This window comes from Ochotona princeps, chromosome 8 (genome assembly GCF_030435755.1).
Source record: "Ochotona princeps isolate mOchPri1 chromosome 8, mOchPri1.hap1, whole genome shotgun sequence".
NCBI lineage: Eukaryota > Metazoa > Chordata > Mammalia > Lagomorpha > Ochotonidae > Ochotona > Ochotona princeps.
The window spans coordinates 50,513,007-50,530,039 of NC_080839.1; the positions used below are offsets into that span (position 1 = coordinate 50,513,007).

Here is a 17,033-nt window from a genome sequence, read left to right on the forward strand (position 1 = left end):
GACTCTCACAGATACTGAAGATTCTCCATTGCTTAGACCCCATTGAGTGGCTTCCCCACACGGAACACTGGATCCATCTGACCCCAAGGGAGTTCTTGATCTGGACCATGGATATTGCTTCCAATGAAAGGTTTGCCGCCCGGGGTTCCCTGTGCAACTTAGGTGGAACTTACACAAGGTCTCAGGGGCTGCGTTTCTTTCTAAGCCGGGAACCCATGTCCTAAACTCCAGCATTAGAATGATGTCAGTTTCACATTAGCAATAAAATGTTAATTGCTTCTGGAGGCTTTTTTATAGCCAGGAGGTAGAGAGTTCCGGTATTCACATATGCATGAATTACAGATTATCTGCAAAAATCCATCTGCATATAAAATATGTTTGATCTTAATTTTATGTGGGTCTTTTTAATTTGCTTCCTTTTTTCCCAGATTTGAAATTCAGAGCGTAGCCCTGAGACTTGCCTCAAAAGTGATTGCCCACCACCTGCAGACACGCGAAGAGGTAAGGCTGATTTTGTCCTTGGGCTGGGGTTTGTGCTCTCATCTATGTGGAAGGCATCAATAAAAGTAAACCGTCCCAGGCAGTCAGAATCACTGTGATGTGTGGATTTTCCACTTTGGATATGACTTGTAGAGTCTTTGAGCATCGCCTTTTTTGGTTCTGGTTTTGGACATAGCCTCCCACAGTTCACATATGCCCAAACCCCTTCTCTTCCTTTATTTTTCTAACTCTTTTTAAAGAGGAATAAACAAATCAGTTCCAAGCATATTTAGGACTGCAACCTACTAATCTAAGTAGGAAAATCCATCACTGGCCCAGCACAGTAGCCTAACAGCTGCTAAAGTCCTCGCCTTGAATGCACCGGGATCCCATGTGGGCACCAGTTCTAATCCCGGCAGCTCCACTTCCCATCCAGCTCCCTGCTTGTGACCTGGGAAAGCAGTTGAGGATGACTCAGAGCCTTAAGACCCTGCATTCATGTGGAGCCCCAGAGGAGGCTCCTGGCTTCTGGCTTCTGATCGGCTCAACTCCGATTGCCTGGGGAGTTGCGGTTGTTTTGGGAGTGAATCATCAGATGAAAGACCTTCCTCCCTCCCTCCTCCTCTCTGTATATCTGACTTTCCAGTTTAAAAAACATTTAAAAACTAAATCTTAAAAAAAAAAGAAGAAGAAAATCCCTCAGTACAGTTTGAGTCTCTCCCCTGACTGTTACTCAGCTGACTCTGGGTTCAGGCCTATATGTGTTCTGCCTGTTTTACATGTGCTTTGGTGAGGAAATGGAACTGAAGTAAGCAAACAAGATGGCCTCCAGACAAATATATGCACACTTGATACAGACAAGAAAGGTACTACCATGGCAGGATTACCAGTGGCAGACAGATACTGTAACACCGCCTAAAGATCTTGGATACCATTACCACTCTGTGATTGTGGGGGTTTAACATTGTGCATTCTGAGTCCTGAGGTACAGAGCTGGGCAGACTGGAGGTGGAAGTCTAATGAGAGAGACAGAATGCAGTGGACAGTTACATTAAATGCCTTAGTAGAGAGGTGATGGGCTGGGGGAACCTGGAGCGAGGGAGTGTTTGGTGGCTAAGAGAGACAACATAGAGGAGGTGCCTAAATTTGGAGAACCTAGGCAGGCAGAGATGAAACCAGAGAATGAAAATCAGCAAAGGCAAAGTTTCCTTGACTCTACTATTCAAAGGCAGTCCCAGGGGCCAAACATAGGAGGCCTCTAGGAGATATGCAAAAAGTCAAAAACATGTCAGGAGCAGTGGAGGAAGGCAAGGAAGAAAGAGTGCTAGACAGCCCAGAGATGTCATTCTTATCCAGATGTTTAGTTGTCACGTGCATCTGAAGTCACTGGTCCTTGAATGAAGTCACACTTGATAAAAAGTAAGCGCTTTCTTGGGAGAGGAAAATGAACAAGACTATGGAGAAACACACCAAAGACGTTCCAGGGGGGAAGCTGGTTCCTTTGTGTGTTGGGAGTTCATATCTTCCTCAAAGCCAAAGATGCCATCAGGTGAGTTCGGAGATGATCTGAAAAATCAGTAGTCACATTTTTGTTTTTGTTTTTGTTTTTTTTAAGATATTTTTATTGGATGGGCCCGGCGGCGTGGCCTAGCGGCTAAAGTCCTCGCCTTCAACGCACCGGGATCCCATATGGGCGCCGGTTCTAATCCCAGCAGCTCCACTTCCCATCCATCTCCCTGCTTGTGGCCTGGGAAAGCAGGAGAGGACGGCCCAATGCTTTGGGACCCTGCACCTGTGTGGGAGATCCGAAAGGAAGTTCCTGGCTCCTGGCTTCGGATCAGTGCAGTACCAGCCGTTTTGGTCACTTGGGGAGTGAATCATTGGACGGAAGATCTTCCTCTCTGTCTCTTCTCCTCTTTGTATATCTGTCTTTCCAATAAAAATATCTTTTTTTTTTTTTTAAAGATTTTATTATTATTGGAAAGCCGGATATACAGAGAGGAGGAGAGACAGAGAGGAAGATCTTCCATCCGATGTTTCACTCCCCAAGTGAGCCGCAACAGGCCGATGCGCGCCGATCCGAAGCCGGGAACCTGGAACCTCTTCCAGGTCTCCCACGCGGGTGCAGTGTCCCAATGCATTGGGCCATCCTCAACTGTTTTCCCAGGCCACAAGCAGGGAGCTGGATGGGAAGTGGAGCTGCCGGGATTAGAACCGGCGCCCATATGGGATCCCGGGGCGTTCAAGGCGAGGAGGACTTTAGCCGCTAGGCCACGCCGCTGGGCCCAGTAGTCACATTTTTGAAAACAAAGTTTTTGGTTGATACGGAAACTGTCTCAGTCCATTGTCTGCTGCTATAACAGACTCCCAGAAACTGGGTCATCCACAAAGAGAAGCATTTTTGTTTCTCACATTCCAGAGGCTAGAATATCCAGGAGCATGAAAGCAGTGTCTGGCAAGGGCCTTACTGCCACACAACATGGCAGGAGACACCACGTGGAGAGAGACTAATACAAGAGAGATCTTTTTATAAGAAGGCTGTTCTCATGACAGCTAGTTCACTCTTCAAATGATGGCAGTTATCCCTCATGAGGGCTCCATCCTGATGACCTCGACACTTTTTGACCATTTTTATCCCAGTGCTGTCTCAATGGCTATGAACTTTCAATGTGACTTTGGGAGAGGACATTAAAACCAAAGCAGGAGCAAGAGTGCTTCTGGAATTACCATCCCATTTTTAGGAAAAGGAAAAAATAGAATTTAAAAGATAGAAACAATGTAGATATCCAGCCACTATGGGTAGGTACACAAAATGTGGTATATCCATTCAGTGGAATATTATTTTATCTTTAAAAAGAAGTAAATACTCAGGTGAAGCCTGAATATCATATGCTCGGTGAGAGAAGTCAATCACAGGAGGCCACGTGCTGCCTGATTCTCTGTGAAATGTTTAGAATAGACACATTCGTAGAGACAGAAAGTAGATCAGCAGGTTTTTGGGACCAAGGGAAAGGGAGGAAGAGAGCATGATAGCGAAAGGGCATGTGGTTTCTTTTTATAGTGATGAAAAGATTCAGAAATAGATTGTGGTGTTGGTTGCATGTGTTTACAAATACCCCAAAAGTCCACTGACTTGTTCACATTGAATGGGCGAATTGTATGATATGTGAATGGTATCTCAATAAAGCTGTTAACTGTGAAAAACAACAACAGGGCTTTGTTTGAACAGGTTTAGAACAGTGTTATAAATGTTACAGAAATTCCTGCATGCTGTAGCTTAAACCAGATGGAAGCAGTCCGTGGTGGTTACATTGGCTTGATTTTGTTGAGTCCCCAGGTGTTTCTACTGTGTCATTCTGGTGTCCTCAACATGTGGCTTCCACCTTATAATCATGGGGCATTGTTCAGTTGCCCCTGTCTTGTCTTTGTTCAGCTAGCAAGAAAAGTAAACCCCTGACCTGGGAGCACACAGATCCCATGGCCAGTGCTGACCATTAGGCTGAACTCACCTGAGCTACAACGGCCCCAGACCCAACCAGAATTCAGGGTCAGTTCCTGAAGATCAGAGATGTATCTGGCTCTTATTGGCCGCCCCCAGGCTTCTCCCACAAACAGGGCCTTCACTGTGGCTGTTCAGTACAGCAGTGCTGTAAGAGAACTCTGTGTCTTGAGTTCCAGAAACTCCATATTACTGAGACGAGTCAGGTTTTCTTCCTTGGGCTTGTATATTTTTTCCTAGTTGAGATTTAAAAAAAAAAAACTTTCACTCAGTGAAGACATGATTTGCAGCCCTAGTTGGGTGTGACTCAGCCCTACTCCAGTGGCAGCCCACAGTTGCACCTGGTAACTCCTAACAGCTGCGTCATGTACTTTCAGAGCAGGGTCTCCATAGCCCCTGAACTGAAGCAGTGGGTTCGGCTGGTGGTCCTGTCCTGCGAAGACCATCTCCCCACAGAGTCCAGGCTGGCTGCTGCGCAAATCCTCACAGGCACTGCGCCCCTATTTCTCACCGCTCCCCATCCTGTTCTAGGTGAGTATGCTAGGATACTGGGGTGCTAGGGGGAGGTGGGGTCTGCTGAACAGTTGTGCCTAGAGGTTGAGTCTCGCAGCTGAAAGCAAAGGGAAGATGATCAAAAGAAGAATCACGTGCCTTTACATGTTCCAGTCTCAGTTCACACTCCAATCATTTCCACCAACAGCCTCTTAGCTCGCCTCTGTTCTCTCGGTCGGTCATATCCCCCAAGCCATTCTCCACAGAGCTTCCAAAGAACTGCTGCGGTCTTTCTGACATGCAAATCGAATCATTTTATCCGCTGCTGAAACCTTTGAGTGGGTTCCCATTGCCTTTGGGATAAAACCTACACACACTTGAGCAGGGCTCCTGAGGCCCTTCCTGGTGTGTCCCTGGCCCTCCCACCTCATCACGCCACTCCCCACCAGGGCCCCATGCGTCATTAGCAGGGAGCAGTGCTCTATAAACACACTACTGCTTGACTGACTTCTGTTTGCCTTTCGAGGCTACACCTAACTGGCCTCTTTTCCAGGAAGCCAGTTGCAGTAACCAGGAGAAATGACTGAGTCAGAGTAGAGCAGCAGCAGTGAGCAAGAGGAGAAGACCATTTCCAATGTTATTTAGGAAGGAGAGAGAACAGGACCCAGTGTTGAAGTCGCCATACAAGGACAACTCCAGGAAGAATTCCAGGCTGCCAGCTTACGTGACTATTTAGGCTGCTGCTTCCTGTCCCTGAATTTGTTTTTAAGTTGAGGATATCTTAGGGACATGTGCTTAAATCAGATGGCTGTTCAGGTCTTAGCCACTTTCCTTTTATGTTCTTTGCTTTCATGTCTCTCTTCATGCTTTTCATACCCCCTGTGCTTCAGGAGTAATAATTAGGGCAGGAGATTGTGTCAAGGATATTTAAGAAAACTAAGCTTTAAGGGGCACAGCTTGTAAAGCCACCAGACAGGATACCAGCATTCCATATGGGAGCAGGTCCATGTCCCAACAACTCCACTTCAATCCAGCTTGCTGCTAATGTGCCTGGGAAAGCAGCAGAGGATGGCCAAGTACTGGGCCCCACCCCTGCAACCACTTGGGAGATCCAGAAGAAGCTCCTGGTCCATTCCCATTTTTTGTGGCCGTTTGGGGAGTGAACCAGTGATGGAAGATCTCTCTCTCTCTCTCTCTCTCTCTTTGTAATTCTGCTTTTCAAATAAATAAATACAAAAATCTGAACAATACAGTTTGAAAAATTAACACAATTAACTCCTATGCTTTTAATTTCCTGAGGATTTCTTCAGCCCTAATTTTGGGAGTTTTGTTGTTGTTTTGCTTTTTTAAAAATGAACAATTGGGGAATACTGGAGAGAAACACCAACAAAGATCTTCTATCCAAGAAATTCGCTGGTTCACTCCCCAAATGCCCACAGCTGAAGCCAGGAGCTGGGAACTTGGTCTGGTTTCCCCTGTGGGTGGCAAGACCCAGTCACTTGAGCCATCACACTGCCTCTCAGGGTCTGCCGTCAGCAGGATCCAGGAGCTAGGGCTGGATAGAAACCCAGGCACACCTATGTGCATCCAAGCTATATACCCTGCCCCAAGCTTGGTTTTCTTTTCTTTCTTTTTCTTTCTTTTTTTTTTTTTTTTTTTTTTCATTTTTTAAAGACTTAAATTTTTATTTGGAAGGCAAACTTACAGAGAAGGAGAGAGAGAGAACGCTTCCATCCACTGATTCACTCCACAGTGGCTGCAATGAGCAGAGCTGGACGGATTCAACACCAGGAGCTCTTTCTGGGTCTCCCATGTAGGTGCAGGGGCCCAAGGACTTGGACCATCATCTGCTGCTTGTTCTAGATAAAAGCCATTGGTTCATACTGAATCACTGGTCACAGGAGAATGTTACAGAAGTGAGGCAGCTGATCCATGTTGGCTAATGGCATACATGTAATGCACTTGCAGTGCCAGCATTTCATATGGGCACTGGTTCGAGTCCTAATTGTTCCACCTCTGATCTGATGATTTACTCCCCAAGCGACCGCACTGGCTGGAGCTGAGCTGATCCAAAGCGAGGAGCCAGGAGCCTCCCTCTGGGATCCATATGGGTGCAGGGTCCCAAGGCTCTAGGTCATCCTCCACTGCTTTCCCAGGCCACAAGCAGGGAGCTGGATGGGAAGCAGGGCTGCTGGGATTAGAGATGGCGCCCATATGGGATTCAAGGCGAGGATTTTAGCCGCTAGGCTATTGTGCTGAGCCCATTGTTTTGTTTTCTTGAAGATTGTTGATTTGAAAGACAGTTACAATAGGGAGGTGCTGCCCAGTGGGGAGGGGGGAAGAGAAAGAGATATCTTCCATCCAGGTAACTGGTTCATTCCCAGGTAACTATTGCAGGTAAAGCTGGGCCGGGTGTAGCCAGTTGCCTAGAGCTTCATCTGTGTCTTTCGGTGGGTGCAGTGGCCGAGGCACTAGGACCATGCTCTCCTGCTTTCCCAGGAGCATTAGTAGGGAACTGGATCAGAAGTGGAACAGCTGAGATTCAAACCAGTACCCATATGGAATGCTTGCATTCACAGGCAGAGGCTTTACCCCCTGGGTCACAGCACTGAACCCAGTGACTCTTTGAAAAAAAGAAGAAAGAAAGAAAAAGAATTGAGACATAAGACAAAACATGTACGAGGACAAATCAAGAGCCACGGAAAGCCAATTAAGAAAAAAAATTTTTTGAGGCAGGCTAGAGAGTAAAACGTTTTGGGTACAGCTGACCGTATTAAAGGGAGAAGTGCTAAGAAAGGAAAGTATCAGCCCCCAACGAACAATTAGAAAGGGCAGCTGCTCAAAGAGTAAGATGTAAAGCGGAGTTGTAACTGAAAGATAAAAACGAAACCCGCCATGGTGTGCAGCCGTTGCTGCTCCTGGTTTGACTGCAGCTACGGTGACCCTGATGTCAGGCTCCTGCGGACACGTGACAGACAGAGTGGGGAGGGCGTGCGTTCTGAGTCCCTGGTTGCCTCCTGCTGGAAGGGTAGTGACGGCATGCCGTGGTCTCCTGTGGCCCTCTACAGTCAGCGGCCCCAGCCCGAACCACAGGGGTCTCCTCCGAGAGCCTCGCCCTCCTGCCACCGCCCGCCCTCAGGAAGTGTGTCTCAGTTCAGCAGTCCCCCGTGAGTCACAGCCACAGGACTCCATTCTTGACTACTCACTGTCATGTGCCTGGGCTGTCCTGTCTTGTTTGTCGTCCACGGCAGCACCTAGCACAGGCAGGTCAGAGCGAGTCATTGGCCAGGACTCATGGCCGTCAGGTAATGGACCACACATCCTGTGACACAGGCAGCTGCCTTTTGTGATTCTTACCCCCCTCCCAGTAATACTTGCTTGACAGGATGTATGAGCTCATGGTGGGCTTTTAGCCTAGTAGTTAAGACACCCACATCCAAAAGCAAATAATAAAATAATAATAAATAACAACACAAAAGACACCCACTTCCAACATGAGAGTCTTAGTTCCTCTTCTGATCCAGCTTCCTGCTGACACAGCCCCTGGGAGAGAGCTGATGATAGCTCCAGTCATTTAGTTCCTGTCACTCACGTGGGAGACCTAGGTTGAGCTGCAGCTGCCGGCTTAGGCTGTAGCCAGCCCCACCTGCTGTAAGCTTTTGAGGAGTGAGCCAGTGGAGAGGTTCTCACTGTTCCACTTTGCCTCGCCAATAAATATATAAATATTAAAAAATTTTTTAAAAATTTCCACAATTGAAGGGGAAATAAAAGGTCAACACTCAGTTCAACACCGGACTAGTTTCATCAAAGCGCTCTTGATGTATAAAATTTGAGTTTTGAGAATCATGACTCCATTGGAGACAGCTGGGCCTAGAGCTTTTGTCACCCAAGCAGCAGCTTTAGGGAGGAAGGGGTGCTTGCCTGGGGCTGGTTACTTCCAGAAAGCCTTATTGCTCCCCCTACCCCCAAATAAAAGATACTTTCTTACTTGCCCTCCAAAAACATCTTTCCCCTCACCCCCACCCCAATTCCCCCTTTGCTCTCTCTTTTGCACTCCCTATACACACAGGTTGTCTAATTCTCAGGTCTTCATGGAGTGATGCTGCCTCCCATCGTGGGTTTGAGGCAACATTTATACCTACTTGCCTACTGCGTCCTAGGTAATTCGGATTCCTTTTGGTTTTCTAGAGTTGCAGGATACACTTGCTCTCTGGAAGTGTGTCCTCAACCTCCTGCAGAGCGAGGAGCAAGTTGTCAGAGATGCAGCCACAGAGACCGTGACGACTGCCATGTCACAAGAAAATACCCGTCAATCAACAGGTACCGTGTTCTGATGCTTTGGTCCTCTAAGACAGGGGTGGATACACTTTCCTGTATAGAGCCAGATAGTAAATATTCTAGGCTTTCTTGACCATTTGATGCCGTGTCAAATCTGCGAATTTAGTAGGGAAGCAGCCATAACAACAGATAAACAAATGGGCATACTCTGTTCCAATAAAACCTTATTTACAAAAACAGGTAGTTTTCAGATTTGATTTGCCACCCTTAATTTGCTGACCCCCTTCTCTGAGACACCTTAGAGAAAAGTTCTTTTGAGGGTAGAAATTTAATAAGCAGTGTTTGTTTTTTTTCACTAGTTTCTTTATCATCTGTTTTAAATAAGGCCATCTTGACTATCTGTGGTTATATAACCACAGCTCTTCCTTTTACTCCTACGTGAGTTTTTACATGTGACAGAAACAGATGATGATGGCTTGTAAGTTACACTCAGTGTGGCTTGACACTTCATCTGGTGGCGTCATTAACTCAGCAGCCAGGAGGAAAGTAGGAAGAAGAGCACTTGGGAGCTCATATCCATAGGGAGGTCTGGGCCAGCCCTGGCCTGGGGGCGTCTGTGTGTGAGGAAGAATGCTAGGAGAGCAAAGAGTAACTGGCTGTGGCTGGAAAAGGATCTATGGGTACAAGGGACTGGCAGGTGTGTAGAATCCAGGTCATACCTCCAGACCTGGAGAGTCACCTGGAAGAGTGACTGCTCTCTGGTGGGCTTGGGAAAGGTCTGTGGACCAGCTAGCCATCCCAGCAAGACCATTTTGATACAGGGAGACAAAGTTCACAATAGAATGGAAGAGGAAGTAGCCAGTAGCACTTGAACTGATTGAGGGTCCCACACCTCCATAGGCAGACCTGGTCCCCAAGGCAGTGCACAGGCCTGGGCTCATTGGGGGAGCACACTTTGTGTGGTTTCTGAGTGTGCATGACTGTGCACACACGGAGGCACTTAGTTTTTAATCATCTTACAGTGATACCCACTGCAGGACTGGTTGAGCCAGGAGCAGCTTTGCAGTGCCAATGTCATGCAAGCACCTGCCCACCCTCAGGCTGGCCAGCTGCAGCTTTTCTGGGAAGGACCCTCAGAGTGCCGGCAGGTGTTCTTGAAATATTTGGTGGAATAGAATACCCAGTAGATTTCTCCCAAGAAAGATGACTTTATAATGAATTTATAGGTGGAAGTCTTCCCTCTGCATCTGTAGAGTCTGCTCTGTCTCTTTTACTTCTTTCAGAATTTTTCCAAGTTAATTTATAATAAAAATATATGGCCATACTCTTCCTCCTTCCAATTTGGGTTTTTCTCAAGAAGCTGAAATAAGTAATTTGCTGTTTAGTGTCTTCCGCATATAAAACTCGTGGCGTGAGGCCTCTGAAGGACTCAAAATGTAGCTGCTTCTCCATCTTTCTGTTCTTCATCTGGATCTTGAAAGGGGGGAACTGCGGGCAGGAAAAAGACAAGAGTGCAAAACAGCATAATGCAGGTTAGTTGGACCAGATCTTGTACCAAAGGGGAAAGAGCCCTAAAGGAAATTAATCAGAATAGCTAACCACATTGGAATCTTATCTGTAGAGTAAAATCAATATTATAGATTTCCTGAACTTGGTAACTGAACTGTGGCTTTGTCAGAGAATATTTTTGTTCTTAAGAAATTATGCTGAACTATTAAGGACTAATAAGATACAGCATCTGTAACTCTAAAATGATTCAAAGGAAAATGAAACTGTGCGCATGTAAATGTCAGACACAGGTATAGAGTTGCTGTCCTTGCATGTTTTTGTCTCCTTGAAGAACTTTCAGAGTGAAATGACTTATTGTAAGATCAAGTTTGACAGCTAGAAAAGGTCAACACAGTTAATATTGGCCAAGCATCTGATTGGTTTAAACAATATACAAATTAGACTGCAGAATGACTTCTTCCCCCTGGTTAGATTAAAACATCTCCTTTTAAAATTCATCCTGAGTGAATTTTTGCATCCAGAAAAAAAATCAGATTCTGGTCAGATTTCTTCCAATGCAAAGAGCCCAGCAACCCAGCAGCAGCACGTGTTGGCCCTCGTGTAGACCAAGCGGTTCTGCCTGGTGTGCTGGCTGCCCTGCGTGACAAGTGACATTTAGAGCCTCCGTAACTCAGCCTTGGTTTTTAAGCATAAAATGCAGATCTCTGCTTTAGACTGAGGAATGAAAACCACCCCCTGATTTTTCACTTGAGTCAGGTGAGCCGACTGACTCATCCCAGCAGGGGTGTCTGGTTTAACCATCTCCCTGGGAGCTCTGGCTGCTGGGTACTCTGCACAGGGCTTCAGGGTTCAAGGACTATGGAGAGTGGACTGCGGAGGGTTTTTCCTGTGTGTAGTGACTTATCACTGTTGATTCTTAACTGCCTTAAAAATGCATATTGTTTATTTTGTCCCCCAAACCAGTGGTTTAATAAATGCCACAATCAAATAATTACCTTAAATCATATTAGTACTTTTTTTAAATTTTTTTATTTTTATTACAAAGTCAGATATACTGAGAGGAGGAGGAGAGATAGAGAGGAAGTGGAGCTGCCAGGATTAGAACCAGCGGCCATATGGGATCAAGGCGAAGACCTTAGCCACTAAGCCACGCTGCCGAGCCCCATATTAGTACTTAATATCATCTTTGAGAAGTCAATTACAATAAAAAATAGACTTAATACACACTTTTCCTCTAAATAAAGATGGAAAAGTACAAGAGGGCCATGTGTCTAAGACCTCACATGCTAAGTGAGGACTGGGTGCAGACAGAGCTTTGTTCCCAGACTTTTCAGTACTGCCTGCTGGGGAAGCGTGGTCACAGAAGAGACTCACTCTGCCTGTGAGGCCTAGGAAGAATCTAGAACCAGGAGGACATAACCCAAGAGAAGAAATAAATGAGATGCAAACACACAGGAGGAAAAGCCAGGACCAGAGCATGGAGTTGGGAAAACTTGGGAGCTGACAAGGTATCAGTGACTGAACTTGTGTACTCAAAATACAAGTGAGGAAGAAGAGGGAGAGATGAACCTGAAAAGGGTTCATCCCACTTGGGATATCTCTGAGTGCCAAGTCAGTGACCTCCCTCTGTAGGTGACGGGAGTCTGGAGAGGGGCTCAGAGGCATTATGTCACCAAAAAGGCATTAGAGAAGCTCTCTCGGGGGTCAGTATGAAGTGAATCACGTTGGGAATAAGCAAGAAGCATCCAGGAACAGGGAGACTGCTATGATCTGGATGTAGGTTAACTGCCTGCCACAGGACCCAGGGTGGAAACATTAGGAGGCAGAGCCTGTTCAAAGGTCCTCAGACCACTAGGAGCTCTTGGAGGCTGGTCCTTGTGCAGCCCTTGAGTCCTCAAGAGAGGACTGTTACTAAAGGAGCAAACCTGCCCCCTCCCCAATCTCCTTTCTCTACTGCAGATCAGGATATCATCACTTGGTGCTAACCCACCTGGCACACTACTGCCATTGCATTCTGCCACCAGGTCATGCAAAGAGGAAGAGAGGGCACTCACTAGAACTGAGCTAAAGCCAGCACTGTGCGTTTGAACCTCCAAAACCGTGAACTATGGCCTGGCGCAGTAGCCTAGTGGTTAAAGTCCTCACCTTGAACGCACCGGAATCCCATATGGGCACCGGTTTTAATCCCGGCAACCCTGCTTCCTATCCAGCTCCCTGCTTGTGGCGTAGGAAAGAAGTAGAGGACAGCCTAAAGCCTTGGGACCCTACACCCACATGGGAGACCTGAAAGAGGCTCCTGGCTCCTGGCTTCAGATCAGCTCAGCTCTGACTGTTGCGCTCACCTAGGGCATGAATCAATGGAAGGAAGATCTTTGTCTCTGTCTCTCCTCCTCTCTGTATTTATGACTTTCCAATAAAATTAAACAAATCTAAAAAAAAAAAAAAAAACATGAGCTAAACAAAGCTCCTTTTTCCTAAGTAGCCTATGCATTTTGTTAGAGTCACCAAAAGCTGACTAATACAGAAAACGACTGGCAGCTGGGAGTGAGACAGTCCTCTGGAGAGGGGTGGGGATGAATTTGTGAACATATGAGGTTCAGCTCAAGCAGAATTGGGGACTGCTGCTTGTGGAAGGTGAGAGAGAAGGGAGAGCTTGGGCTGGCTTCAAGGTTCCAAACCTATGCAATATCCACGAAAAACACCTTAATGTGCTTGTGGCACTGATGTAGAAGCCAGCCAGTGGCATTCCAGGAAGTAAAACTACCAGGAACCAGGAAAGGCATTCAAGCTGCAAGCCACTGTGACCTGGGACACGGTATTCTTTAGGCCTTGGAGAGAGAGGAATTGGAAATGGAGAGGACAGAAGGAGACTTTTGTCTAGGGTGGGAACAGAATGAACTGGCTCTGCCTTCTCCAGACCACAGCCCAGATAGCCTGGGAGCCCGAAGACTTAATAACAAGGTCAAGTTATTGGTCTCAGAGGACCCTGGCCTGTACCTGTTGGAGAAGAGACAAGGGTGAGGTTCACTGATCCTGACTGCAGAGCCCTATCATGTCATTTTGGCACAGCTTGGCTTTGGGGGCAAATGAGCAGTGTGAAATTATTGATGATTTTAGGAGACCTACAGGAGATAACTCGATGTTTCAATCACCGTCAACCACCACCTCCGGCCACCACCCCAGGGCTGCGCTGTTCAACTATTTGACCTGCCACACTCTGACTGTCCTGCACATGCTTTAGCTACCACAAGTCACCTGAAAGCATGAAACCCACAGCCCCTAAACAGCTCTCAGGGCAGCACTTTCCCAAGTATGAACAGCATGCTGTTTGCAGGACTTGGGGGAGTGGGAGGTTAACATTCATACTAGGAGGCAAAGTCTATGAGCAGGACTCTACTGAGGCCTTGACCTCAACCTGTCACATGCTAAGGAAAGAATTCCAGCTCAAGGGCAAGAGAACCTGGGGACCTTTCCACTCTGGTTGGTCTCTGATCCCTATACCTTTGAGACGAAACACCAGATTTCGTTAGCATTGGGGCTTTCCTGTGGGAAAACACAACCTGAGTAGCATTGACATTTCTGTCATTAAATCTGTGAATCTCAGGTGGGGTAGTTTGGGGTAGGAGTAACAAGGGAGGTACACACACATCAAGCCACCTCTTGAGGAAGAGGGAATTGAAAGAGTACCTGGCCCAGAGGGCTGATGGTCAGAACCAGTGTCTGGGATTCCCCTTATAGCCTTCCTTTTTTATGGGAGGACCCTTTGAGGAGGGTGACTGGGGGCATGCAGTTTAATTCACTGCAGAGAACCAGGGACATGAATGTGGATGGCTAGATTGGGAGACCCACCTCCACCATGCAGGCAGAGCCCACATGTCCCACCTAGCAGAGACCGGCTGCCTCCCTGCCCCAGCCCCAGCTCTGGCTCCCTCTGCGAGAGGATGTGCAGCTTCTGCCATTGTTGGACCCCAATAGAGCACTTCCCCCATCCCTGTTTGGTCAGAAACCAGCAGGCTGCCTTCGTTGATCTGATGCCTGGCTCCACCAAACCTCCTAGCCGCGTGGAGGAGTGTTCAGGGGTGATGCAATAAACTTCACGCCTTTACGAGCCCCCTGCCCGCCAGGATTTCCCCTTTCTCTGAGCCACTGTGGCATCTGGCCTTGCATCATCCTGCTCGTCTACTCTGCTGTCATTTTCTCTTTCATGTATTTCAGTTTTATCTGGTCACCAAGCCCACAGGTTTAGAGATCAGAGACTATCTTCCATCAGGTCTGCCACGGGTGCTCAGTTTGTGTCAGTGGCTTGATCTTTCACCACCATCAGTCCCGAGTTCTGTGAAGAGATTGAAACTGCCCTTTGAAACAAGAAAGAGCTAGGAAACCTTTAGCCAGACCCAGATAAAGGGCAGCAGTGTGGGTGGACTCAGACACAACAGAGCAGCAGTCTTCCTGGCTCACTGTCTGGATCTCCTATGCTGAGAATTTGCAGCCCTATGCATGCCAGGTCCAGGGCTCAGACTACAGTGCCAGGGAGTCAGCCCAGGGCTGCTGGGGCGATGGCCCTGGGTTAACCTGGAGATACCAGAGGAGCCTCCTTTGTCAGCACTCTGACCCATGGAGACATGGAAATAACCACAACACCCCCAGGGAGGTGGGAGAGTGCAGCCTGAGCAAGACATGAAGGTGTAGGGCAGAGGAGTGGGCAAGCAGTGTGGCGAGACCCAGTCCAGGCAGACACGCAGACCAGCACAAAGGCAAGGGTTGCTCCAGCCTACGCCCATGCCCACATGCACACATGTGTGCCCTCATCCCCAGGGCCCGAGTGCCAGTGTGAAAATCTGAATACTCTTCATGAGCTCCAGTCCTTGAGCATTCAGACAGGCCGAAACTGGGAGTTCAGGGTCATACTGACATTTCCCAGCAGCCCACAGAGGCAGCTCCGTCAGCACACTCAGGTCTGTGGGGGCATGTGGGGATTCGCGCTGAGTCATGATGCTTCCGCCCCTAAGAACCTCTAAGGCAGCCCACCAGCCTAGGACCCAGCAGGCAACTTATGAATTTTTCAGTTTTTTTGAGCTCAGGCCCTGGAAGGGCTTGCCACACCTCCTTCCTGCACCTGCCCTTCCTGGGCACTCTCTCAGCCTGCTCGGGAAAGCTGCCTCCAGGGCAGCCTTTCTGTCTTGTGGTGCCAGGGTGTGGCCCACATTCGATGTATGTACCAAGGCCCTTTCTAAAGAAAAATGACCCAAAATGCTAAAAAGTCACTCCTATAGAATGTGCTTTCCTGCCTGTCTCCAGGTCAAACCTAAATTCCTCTGACAAGTGAAACTTGTTGATTTCCTAACAGTTTCTTTGTGCCAATTTTAAAATTATAAAATATTTTCTGACCCCATCTTTCCTTCCTACCCACATGACTTATACATTTTCCTTTTACAGTTTAAATATGAGGCAAGAAGTGGTCAGATAAAGCATATTCATTCATTCATTCATTCGACAAATTGCCTGCTCATCAGGGTTACTTCCTATGCTAGCTGACACACAATCATCTGTTTCCTGGGCTTTGACAAAGACCTCCAACCTGGGATTTTGGCCCAGTGATTCAGCTGCTGTTTAGGATGACAGTGCCCCGCATGGGAATGCCTGGGTTTGGTTCTCAGCTCTGTCTTCTGACTCCAGCTTTCTACAAATGAACGCCCAGGGAGGTATCAGAGATGGCTCAAGTGATTGAATTCCTGCTATTCTCAGCTCCCAGCATGCTTCAGCACCCCAGCCTTTCAGAGCATCAGAGCAGTAAGACAGGATGAGATTTCTGTGTGTGTGTGTGTGTGTGTGTGTGTGTGTGTGTGTGTGTGTGTGTATTTGTAACTGCATATGCCTGCATGGGGATCAAGTAAGGAAATGGAATTTCTAAAATAACAAAAGCCCCAACCTGGTCTTCCGGTCTACAGTCTGTTGTCCTTGAGGTTGATCTCTAGAGGATTCTGCTTAAAGGGCAAAGCAGATGATGTTCTCCTGCTCCATACTCCCTTTGGGTCCCATCTTCTTCATTTTCTTTTTTTTAAGATTTATTTTTATTTGTTTGGAAGGCACAGTTACAGAGAAAGAGAATCTTCCATCTACTGGTTCACTGTCAGCCAGCACCGGCCCAGGCTGCATCCAGAAGCTTCCTCTGGGTCTCCCATGTGGGTGCAGGAGCCCAAGCACTTGAGCCATCTGCTGCTTTTCCAAGGCCATCAGCATGACAGAAGCCTGCTCTTTCAGAGCAGGGCAAGGAGCCCAAATTCGGCTCCCAGACTGGCAGCCTAGCAATTAAGAGAAAGAACACCAAGGGTTTCTAAACTTGCTGTTGTGTTTGAATCCTAGCCTAAGGAAATAGATGAGGTGCCCAGATCAGAGATGTGTGGAGTTTGGGTGGGGGAGATGGTTCCTCAGCAAGGTTTTGTGCCCCCTCTTCTCCAGTTCCCCTCCTCCAGGGAGAGAAGCACCGAGACTGTGGGAGCTGAGAGCTCCTGATTTTTAGAAGTGGAAATTTGCAGCCTGGGAAAGGGCGGTGGTTTCCCCGGGGTCACAGAATCAGTAGAAAAATGAGATCTAGGGCCCGGTACAATGGCTCAGTGGTTAAATCATCACGTTGCAAACACTATGGGATCCCATATGGGCACAGTTCATGTCCCAGCCAACCCGCTTACCATTGAGCTCCCTGTTTTATAGCTAGAAAAAGCAGTGGAGGATGGCCCAAAGCCTTGGAACCCTGCACTCACATGGGAGACCTGGA

At 47.6% G+C, this 17,033-nt stretch overlaps 1 protein-coding gene across 1 annotated transcript in view; it reads left to right on the plus strand.

The window, feature by feature from the left end:
• Positions 1 to 17,033, plus strand: part of THADA (THADA armadillo repeat containing) — a 332,219-nt gene that overhangs the window by 278,174 nt on the left and 37,012 nt on the right. The window contains exons 32-35 of the mRNA XM_058668010.1: positions 12 to 130; positions 429 to 501; positions 4,357 to 4,510; positions 8,660 to 8,791. Coding sequence (XP_058523993.1) covers positions 12 to 130; positions 429 to 501; positions 4,357 to 4,510; positions 8,660 to 8,791 — 478 coding nt within the window. The remainder of the gene's footprint in view (positions 1 to 11; positions 131 to 428; positions 502 to 4,356; positions 4,511 to 8,659; positions 8,792 to 17,033) is intronic.